General features: G+C 33.1%; 1 protein-coding gene across 6 annotated transcripts; it reads left to right on the forward strand.

Moving 5' to 3' along the window:
- Positions 1-18: 18 nt before the first annotated feature.
- On the forward strand, positions 19-10,503 carry LOC148612099 (DBH-like monooxygenase protein 1). 6 transcript variants are annotated; one of them, XR_015924309.1, is made up of 6 exons: positions 19-1,248; positions 4,816-4,974; positions 5,364-5,621; positions 6,813-6,909; positions 7,378-7,537; positions 8,584-10,503. XR_015924309.1 is itself a non-coding variant. In XM_088593230.1 (5 exons), exons 3-5 carry the CDS (start codon positions 5,477-5,479, stop codon positions 7,454-7,456), a joined length of 321 nt encoding a protein of 106 aa, XP_088449356.1. In that variant the 5' UTR covers positions 19-1,248; positions 4,816-4,974; positions 5,364-5,476; the 3' UTR covers positions 7,457-10,503. The 6 variants fall into 6 exon arrangements, 4 of the variants coding, with proteins under 4 accessions (XP_088449356.1, XP_088449353.1, XP_088449355.1 ...); XR_015924308.1 differs by having other exon boundaries at positions 20-1,248; positions 7,378-7,558; XM_088593230.1 differs by having other exon boundaries at positions 7,378-10,503.
- Positions 10,504-11,287: the final 784 nt, after the last annotated feature.

Consider the following 11,287-nt stretch of genomic DNA (forward strand, 5'->3'; position numbering starts at 1 on the left):
GTATGCGAATATAAATTCCGTTTTGTAGGGTTTGAGTAGCTAGAAAAATACAGTGCAGACACAGATATAGACATTTTGGAAAAGAGGTTTCCAGGCTATTGGTAAATTTTAACCCAAAAAAATGCGCAGATACAAAATCATTGAACGAAAATTGATTCTACCAATGCAAAGATTTCAATGCTCGAAATTTCTTATTGTTTATAAAGAGTAATTTGAAAACACAGGAGCTAGCCCCAATCCCCATTCGGTATTGCAGGGCCTGCCTTTGAACTAGACACATTTAAGCTATAAAATGTCAATATCTTTGCTGAACCATTACCAATAGAAAAGGGCTACGCACTTGTAAACTCATTTTACATCAATTTAAGGAAAGATACTTCAATAGTAAACCAACGGTGGCTTGAAGGGTTCACGTTAAAATTAGAGTATTGGTTTATTATCGTCGTACAGATTTAAAACTATGGAACATGGTATTAATCAAAATATAAAAGGAAAGATTTACCGAAGTGAAAACAATCTTAAAACTAGATATAATAGTTACGCAAAGCCCCCCTCCCTACAGGAGCAATGTCAGTTTCTACTGCCCCATGCATTTTTAGCCCTATATTTTGATAATTCTCTTTTTTAAGCCGCCATTTCAAGACGGCTGTCAAGTTTGAAATTTCAAAACCTTTGTTCAAATGTACATACGTTGGCCTATTATTGAGCCAAGTTTAGTTTAAGACAGGCAGGCATTAGAGGTTTAGGCATTTTCACCCTTTTTTTGCCCAGTTGTTTATACTGATTTTTTGTACCAAAACCTCTTGTCGTTCTTCTTGAATTTCACCATACATAACCCCTCGAAAAAAGTAGCCCTTGATATATATCTATATTCATGTAAAATAAAATCTCATTTATTGTTTGTGTTGGATGCTATTGAAAATGTTCACCTTGATATTGATTCTCACTTGAGGTATCAAAATAAAAAGAACAAAAAAAACCCAAAAAACAAAAAACAAAACAAAACAAAACAAAAAAAAAATAAATAAATAAAAAATTGGTATCGAATTAAATAAGACAATATAGGTCAGCAAATTGCGTAATATATCAAATCGTTTTCGTCTCAACGAAACAGATGACGTGAATTGAAAAAGAGTGTACTTTAAACTAAGGAAATTGGCAATTAAATCACGGGGAAGAAACAGGATGAGACCATATATCATTTGGAAAACCTGGATTTTAAGTTACAAGAATTACAGAGATGGTCAGGTAAGCTTCAATTATTTCAATGATGAAAGAAAGTAACTTTTATCCTTAAACAACGTGTTTGAAATTTGAAAAACCAAAAAAAATAATTAATTAATAAATTAAGCAACTTAAAAAAAATATCGATTTCTTTAAAGTATTTTACTATGTCCCCCTTGTATACACAGCCGTAGATTCATAATAGGGCAAATCTGGCGTTTACGCATCCCTTAAATTAGGACAGAGTATTTATTTTTTGCTTGAAATCATGATTTTATGAGCAACTCGGCGGGCGTTTCTAGAAAAGCAGAGGACGCCTACCTACCGGTGCAGCTGGTCTATGCTCCCGGTTTTTGGCGGAGTCCGAGTCGCTCTTTTGCTTTTGTTGCTTTGTATGTATGATTTTAGTTACTTTATGTTCTTTGTTGTGAAGGTCTATTTTCCATGTCTGGTCTTTGTCCCTGGATTAGATTCTTTTGATTACCCAATAACCTTGGTTCCCTTGATTACTCTTAGTACCATGTGTAGTTTACATAGGGTAAATTTGAAAAGAAAAATAATAACCTAATGTACGAAATTGCTATTTTGATTTACAGTCAAGTAATTGCGTTCTAAAGCGTAATGATTAGGTAGTAGGTATATTGTTTTCGATACCCAACTGAATGAATGCAAACAAAATTGGTAGTCATAGATTCTCTGCACTGACCGTTCGTTGACAGGGTGACACCCTGCTTAGTTTGGTGTCTTGGAATTTGCCCGATATATAGGAAGCTAGCACGTACACATTAGGTTATCTAATTCACATTAATGATAGAAGGTATATATCTTTTTTTTCACAAAGGACATAGAACAATGATCATTCTGCAAATGAATGAATGAATAAATGAATGAAGGAGTGAATGAATGAACTTATTTAATATTTGTTGTCCATTTTCTTGACCAGTCGTCAATGAAAATGAATACTATGAATGTCCTTTTACTCGTGAATATTGTGGATTCTCGAATTCCTGGTTTGATTTTTTCCACATAACAAATAAACGGAAAATATGTATTTCTTCGAAAGCTTTAATTTTGTGGTTTAAGTCAACAACGAAATCCACGAAAATTGGTACCCACGATTATACAAGTGCTTTCACGGTACATTGATAAGAGATTCAATAAAATGTATAGTGCTGTGTTGGCAAACCGGCTGCAGAAAGCGGTAAGACGAGATCTGGCCAGACGGTACAAACCGGCGAGAAGTAGTAAATTGGCTAAGATAGGCGTTTCACTGGTAACAGCGATAACGGAAGTTTCTCTGTGCATTACTAAGTGAACAGGGTATTAACGAGTAAACTCACTGATATTAATTAACAGTGAGTTTACTCGACTTTTCTCTACTATATGTTTTGTGCAGTACCAGTATTACCATTTCTTCTGGATAGTATCTCGCTCAAATTCACTGTCGTGCTCCAAAGTTAAAAAAAAAGAAATAGATAAATGAAAGAAACTTTCTAATGGTAATTTAAATGATTACTTAAATAAGAATACCATAAGTCTGTTTGAATCTGCAGATGCTAAACCCTAAAGTAATATCGATTTTAATAAATTCTATACGCACATCTTTACATACATGTACATATTAAGTAAGATAACCTCCATAAACAGTCTCGTAAAATGTGTGTACAATTAAAGATGTGAAGCCATTAATAATATTCTTCACTCATCATACAGTAATAATGTTTCTTAACTTCTTACATCTTGTGTCAAATTTTGCATCTACATAAAGAGGATTCGACCATACAAAAACAACAATAGACTATCTAGCCCTGTAAAAACTAAACGAACTAATCAATATCTTATAATTGTTAGCCTTTGGACAAAAGGAGTAACTCACTGACCCCAACCACGTGCAAATGAAATACAACAGAAATTTAGGTTTCAAGTGATAATTTCGAGATACATACTCATGCTTTAACCTAAGTATAAATGGCTTTGTACTGTTCCGAACGGTATGCATGACTGACACCTCTGAAAATGTGTGACCTTAACGCTTAAAGTAGTGGATTTAACACTTGGCTGACATAATGCATCTTATTGTAAATAATTGTAATTCAAGATATTCGAAATATTTCTGTCCCCTTTTGTAATGTTCTCTCTCCTAAATATAAACTTGTTAACTTAAGGAACTTATCATGTACCAGAAACCCTTGTATAGGGGTATCGGTTATTTATATATATATTTGCCTCAAGTGTCAGGGTTACATGTAGTTCAATTTCTGATTTTTCAGTCACTGTGTTCTTTTTTCTAGGTCTGTCAATACCTAGCTCCTTGATCTAATCAATGTTTTCTTGCTTCCCTTTTTTTTACTTTGGCATACCGCCTCTGGCGACCAACTCCCAAGTGCCCGACATTTAACAAAACATTTTGTGTGTGTACTTCCATGAATTATATACAAATTTATTCATCATGCCTTTAGGGGGACTATAATTTTCTATTTGACAGCTTTATTTCGACAAAAATTGACCTACCACATAGTGCCTCCTGGGAGGGGGACTGGTGCGGGCCCAAAAGTCACATTTCAGCGGTACAATAAAGCCGTAAATGCCACATACATGTATGTACAATAATAGAAATTCCAATCGTTGCTTTTAAGAGTAACGCCAGCTTGTCATATATGTAGATGATTCGTTTGCGTAGTTAATATACCCATTTTAATATAGAAAAAAAACTCGGCACTGCCCTTGACGGAGGCAAAATTAGCGTTCCATAGTTTACCTATACAGTAATATTATTGCAAATATTGAAGGTGATTTAACCTATAAATATAATTTTATACAAAGCGGTTACAAGTAAAAATGATTTTTTTCCTGAACTTCAAAACATAAACATGAAACTCCCAATTTAAAAAGTGAAGCAGTAAACTTACCGAGATTTATAAACAACAGATCTGGCAGGGTCCACAAAATGGCCCCTTTTCCACCTCGAACTTGAAACAACGTACACTGATTTAAGTTAAGGGATCAGACTATATTGCACGTTCCCCTCACTTCTCTATACCTAAATACATGATGTATATTTTAGTTAGGGGGGGGGGGTATTTGGAAGAAATTGTTCAAGCTAATAGTGTTTAACCCGGAAATCCCTACCTACGGGTATAGACAAAATTTTGTTCCATATAGTTTCTTCTTAAACAGTTCATAAGTAAGTAACTTCTTCCAGTGTTTAGAGATATCTAACACAAAACTTTAAAACATAGAATTTTCTAAGGCACAGACCACTTTTATTTTGAGGAGGGGCCTGGGATTTCCATTGATGTCGATTATTTTTTTTTTTTTGCACAAGCGCAAAATTTTAATTTACATATCAATAGCAACCAATATTGCTATTTGAAAGGGTAAGTTAGGTAATGGGGAAATCTTATTATTTCTATTTAATTAATGGATGAGTAAATTTTTTTCATTCAAAATTTGGAACAATTTTTTTAAGCCTCACCTCATCGCTAATACAACTGAAAGACAATGATACAATACAGATGAGTTTACTTTGTTTATATATCTCTATATTTACGAAGAAATAATTTTAAGAAATCAAATCCAATGTTACTACAGAAACTGTACCAGAAAAAGACTTTTATAAAATGTGGAATGGGTGCAAAAAAGTGCTAGACCATAATCGGACTATGGTCTGTTGGACTTCCGGGATACTGTATTGATGGTCCTACCGGATATAAAATTGGTGCTTCCGGTTTCAAACATGCAGTACTAGAGGTTTGTTTTGGACTAGGTTTATATTTATACCTTTTAATATAACAATAAAACTTATTCTGTTTTAAAAAAAATGTCCCTGTACTTCAACTATAAAACAGCTTCAGCTTGGAGCCTAGACCAAAAAAAATATTAAAGAATATCTACCAAGTTACACTTACACTAAAATTATTCATTCAATTTCATAAATTTTGAACAGTTTCGAAATCACCAATGAATAAAAGAATAAGTTTTGGCTGAATTCGAGTATCAATTCAAATATCCAACTTTGAAAGTAGAAAAAAATGTTAAATAAGTTGACTTCCTTGTTTTTCTGCAGTCTGCCTTTTTAATGACGACGAGCAGAATAAATACGAACATTTGCAAATAATTTTCCTTTTATTGAACTGTAGCACTGCCTTTGTAGTTTCACTGGAACAATCCATATAATGTTGAAATATATAAGGATTCCTCCGGTATTCGGTTATATTACACATCTAAGCTGCGCCAATTCAATGCTGGTGTTATGGTTGTTGGGAAAAGACATCTAGAAATACCCCCCAAGTCGCAGGATGTAGTGACTGAGGGTCGATGTCCTTCGGAATGCTCTAGGGAAATCATCATAGGACCTATTAGCGTGTTTTGGGCAATGAATCACATGCACTTTTTAGGTATGGGTAACTTTTTAAAATAAAAACAGTCAACGTTTGGTAAAATGTGCTCCTTTTTAAATTAAACCTTTTTTACTTAGGTCATATGCATAAAACCATCCCAAATAAATACCTTTCCAAACTGGACACCTCAGTCAAAATGAAATTTGGTAAATCTTTCAGAAATTTGTTATCGCATAACGCCATTGTGTACCGCTAATTTTGTTTTCATCCCAGATCTGAATTATTTTGGGGTTTCCTGATCCAAAACATGGACTTAGTCATAGGTCGACCATTGGTGTGGGGATAGGGAGGGGGGTTGGGGCTCCATCTAATATGCATTTTTTCTGAAACCGCTGAATTGAATTTAATGATTTTTTTTACATAATACTCTTTATCACATAGTGCCATTGTGCACAGGTCTCTTAACTTGTTTTTTTTTTCAATCTAAATGATTTTTGGGGTTTTCTTTATGATTTAAGGGAGACGAGCTAGGGTATTACTAAGTGCGTTTTCTATTTCAAAGGTATTCTAAAGTTAAACAGACCTACAATAGTATCTATCATGTTTTTTGTTGTTGATATATTATACAGGGTTCACACTTAAGTACAGGTCTTTGTAAAAAATCGGTAAAACGGTGAAAATATGCAAGAAACATGCATATCAAATAACAACCAACCGACCTGACAATGTAATTTCACTCTAAGACGTTTTCTTAATTTGAAATGACTACTGTCTAGTCTCTTGCATCATGGATATGTTTGAAAATTTTCATTGAATGTTACAGAAAAGTTAGTGGTTTTTTTGCACATTGTTTGCCTTTGTCGCGTTCATCGGCAAGTTACATACCAATAAAATTATAATTCGTTTACAAAAATATGAGAAATTGAAATTACAATGTCAAAATTGTGGGTCATTTCGTACCTCTTATTTTCACCCACTGCCTGATACCTACAATGACTGACACTTCAAACATTTTCATGAGGGTGAACACAGGTCAATAAATTCCCTTGAAATCGGAAAATATGCTTAAAATTTGATAAGGGTTACATACTTTCTTTTCCTTACTGCCAGAATGAAATTGTTGCTTACCGGTAATTTAAGATGATGGACATAAACCTTCTCTGAATTGTCTTGTTTAATGTTTCAATTCAAAAAGCTTTTATTTCGGAAAGTTATGATCCCCAAAAATTGAACATTTGGTTTTTGCAGGTCATAAAATGAAAATGGAAGTATTTAGAGATGGTGTGTTTTACACACAGCTAACAAATGAAGATATGTACAGTTATGATGAGCCTATTGAATTCAAGTAAGTTAAGTAAAATGAAGTATAATATACTTCCCGCACAAATGAATATATTTACGGAATATGTTCTGCGTTACACTTTTTCGGTGTACTGTACACATTTGCATAAAGGGGCTGGGTTTAGCATTTGGTGTGGCAGATACAATTTATATAGATTATTTATGCATAGATCTCTGAAATAACTGCTACCTGCTTTACTTTACCGTTAATAGGCTCTTCTATACAAAATGTAAAAACAATCACAAGTTAATTTCATTGGTCATTACAAGTCCGCGACCGCCTTTTCCCGTTGTACTCTAGTTTGCTGGGATTAAACACAGAATGTGTCTTGGTTAAACAGTGAAAATCTTTGAAAATAGCGGTTATACCCTCTGAAAAGGAAATTGTATTTAACCCTTCTACTTTATGCATATTAGATATTAAGAATTTGCGTAGTGCTTATGAATACTTTTTGATACTTTTTCTATATAGGAAACCAGCAGGTTCGTACTGGATGTTACTGATGAAGGGTGATAACAAAATTACCAAACTGATAAAATCTAGGAAGTAGTCAGAAGGAATAGTCATAATATAGCATTGCCAATTGGAATAATATTGTTCGTCGGGTTATTGGGTTTTCGAGGAAGATAGGGTTATCTTTATTTATATATAAGTAACGTCTCTTCTGATTCGATGACAATTAACTCATATACGTTATATTGTTTGTTGATTTACTTGTTCAATTAAAATTTTACCGTTTTCTCACAAAACTATTTTTTGGGTTTTCTTATCTTCCCAGTCGAAATGATGCCTACTCAGTTTTCTTTATTCCATTTAAGTGTAAGTTTTTGGCAAAATAGGTGATCTCAGAAAAAAACGCACGTTAAAAACCCACCGATCTGACAATAAGATTTCACTCAAGCATGCTTTTTGTTATTTTAAAAGATCATTATCTGATCTATTCATGGATTTGATCATAATTTTTTCAAAAGAATGTCAGAAAATTGAGATTTTTTTACAAAGTTATCTGCCCTAGAAATGTTCATTTTTAGTGGACTTAAATGAAATTGTAGTTTTACCAAAATGATATCGACAATTTTGTCTTTTTGTCTTGATTTTGATGGTGCAAATAGTCAAATTTAACTTTCAAAATTATAGGTTTTTTTTACACACTACCTGATTCTTAAATAGATTAACATTTAAAACAGTTGAAATGTAATTTGACACGTTGAATCCATGTTCTTTCTGTAAGCATCACGTTAGTTGCTGATTTTGAGAATCTTTTCCTTAACTCAAATTTCGACCAATCAGATTACTTGAAATTGAAAACGAATGGGAAAACTCGGGGTTTGAAGAAATTGACAATTTTGTTTGTAACCCAGGATTTGGAGCCAATAAAAGTATTGAACAGTCTTTTTATTTATGCCTGTATCGCATCCGTCACCATCCTTTTATTTCAAAAGATCAATCCCTGAATATTCTAGATCCATGCTTCCATGCACGTGTACATTTATGAGCTTCCAATCAGCTTATTGGTTATTTTTCCTCTTTCATACCTGCATGCACGTGTACATTTATGAGTTTTCCGTCTGTTTATTAGTTATCTTTCCTCTATTAGATATGCTAGATCAATGATTGCATAAACGTGTACACATATGAACATTTCGTCTACTTATTGTATATCGTTAACTTTTTCAGATATTCGACGGCAGTTCTGCTTTTACCTGGTAATGAAATAGTGACAATCTGTCATTTCAAATCATTATCGAAATCAAGGACAACATTTTACGGGGATGCGACAAGCGATGAGATGTGTTTTGGATTCTTAAGTTTTTATCCAGTCGAGAACATGACATGCAAAAAGTGCGTATCTTGGAAAAGCATTTCAACGTGCAATGCATGGATCCTAGGGTCACATGAAGGTTGCAATTGGTATAAGTTTCTGACCAATAGCAACAAGGAGTACAACGCTACTAAAAATTTGGTAAAAGAATATTGTCGACCATTTGTAGGGTGTACCTTGGAGTGCAACGATTTATTGAGGAATCTTTATGCCGAACACCCGTGTATGAAGGGGGATATTTATCAATATATTCGTAGAAAATCAACAGGCTTGGATAATTGGGAAATGCAACATTTTATGGCGGCAGCACATTCTTGCGCGGTCGAACTTGCAGTGGAAGCACTGGGTAATCGTAACAATGGCGACAACACAAATGGATCACGTGGTCTAATGACAGCAAATTACGTACTTCTTGTTTTTCTCCCGTGTATCCTTTTGTTTCAATAAGTTATCCTCACTTGATCTTTTTATGTTTTACTTCTATTATTTATTTTTGACATATTGTTTAAAATGTTATATTAAAAATTAATTAACAGGTGACTTTTCGTATAACCCTTGTTCTTAGGAGATAAAAGTTATATAGAATGTACAGCAGAATTCAAAATTAAAGGAGATAACTCTGTAAATGATACTGAAATAAAATAGAAATTCGGTTTCTTCTAAGAACAGACAGATTGGCATGAATAATTATATATTTTATCATATGGACATATAAAGCAACTTGATTATCAAAAAAAATTGTGTACCTTTTTATGAGGTATATATATATATCACATATTGCAGAATTTGCATGATTCTTACAAAGACCACTACTTAAGAAGTGTTGGGGTATATCGAATTGTTTAGTACTATACCTCACAACTGTGGTTACGTGTGTGTGTGTATTTGTGTATAAATGAATTCTATGTTATGATTCCTCCAATTTTTTCAATTGAATCACTTAAGGGATTTTCTAGTGCAGAACATGGTCTTTGTAATTGGTCGACCAAGGATGGAGCGTCTTGTAATCCATAACTCCGCTTTAACCGCTGAATATAATTCAATTAAACTTTCACTAAATAATTCTTTATTACATGATACCATTATGCACCTCATATTATTTATTACACGATACCAATATGCACCTCATATTATTTATTACACGATACCATTTTGCACCTCATATTATTTATTACACGATACCATTATGCACCTCATATTATTTATTACACGATACCATTATGCACCTCATATTATTTATTACATGATACCATTTTGCACCTCATATTATTAACTCTTGAAGTTCTTTTGTTTTTTGTTTTTTGTTTTTTTTTTTTTGTTTTTTATTTGTCTGATACAAAACATGTACTTAGCCATTGGTTGACTAAGGGGGACCAACTTAAAATCTGCAACTCCTCTAAAACCATTAAATTTAATTTGATGAAACTCACAAATTCTTTTTCAAATGATGCCACACTGATTTCTATTTCGTTTTTCATATGGATGACTTTTTGGGTTTGCTGATGCAAAACATGGATGTTGTCTTTGGTCGCCCGAAGACGCATCTTTTAACTCGCACTCCTCTGAAACTACTGAATAGAATTCAATGAAATTTATCACATGACGTCATTGTGCAACTCATATTTTGTATTTTATTTGTATCAAAGGGTAACAAATACCACTGAGCGAACTTATGAAATAAATACTAAGCTTATAACTGATAGCTATTTTATAATCAATGCATGTACATGCAATCAAATTCAATTTAAAACTAAATAAAAACTCATTTAATTCAACTGATTTATTAGAATATAGGGTAATTAATTGAATGAAAAATAAGTTACAGGAATGAAAACTGAGAACGGACGAACGGTCAGATGTTATGATCACTATAAACCTCCTACGGGGCGCCGAATGGGACTTGATCTTTTTGTAATCAAAATCAACTTTGCGAGACAAAATTCAATTTTGTGAGAAAATAAAATTTTGTGTCACAAAAGTCAATTTTGTATGCAAATTATTTAACGAATCCTTTGGATATGCAAATGAATTCAAAATGTGCAGCATCATGTACACGTGTATTACAAACTTAAAGCATTCACTACAATACATTGGATAAGGTACGAATGTGCACGGTTATAATAAAGCACATAAGTGAAAGAAATATCGGATATCGTAATCGTATAACCCACTGTGTCACTTAATCTTGAATCTAAAGGGAAACGAAAGTTAGACACGTACTATGTCGGTTTTTCATCTCACCCGACCTGTTCCTTCAACCGAATTTCTTGTGTCATACATCAATAGAAACGAAATGAAATAAGGAATCTATCTGTATCTGGCAAACAAAAACCAAAAAAAACGCGAGGTATATTGGAATAAAATAATCTTTCGTCGACTTGGGAAGATTAACATTTTCACCGCACAACATATTTCTAATATGATTTTCTTGGCTGACGATTTATTTCTTTTTCCATTAAAAATTGGAGCAAATACATTGATACATATTAATCTTGTCAAATTTTAGCAAATTCGGATGCGATTAACAGGTCGGGCAAAAGAATCTTATAGTTGAGTTGA

The sequence above is a fragment of the Perna viridis genome, chromosome 7 (assembly GCF_037379345.1).
Source record: "Perna viridis isolate PV_CMFRI_1.1 ecotype Kerala chromosome 7, ASM3737934v1, whole genome shotgun sequence".
NCBI lineage: Eukaryota > Metazoa > Mollusca > Bivalvia > Mytilida > Mytilidae > Perna > Perna viridis.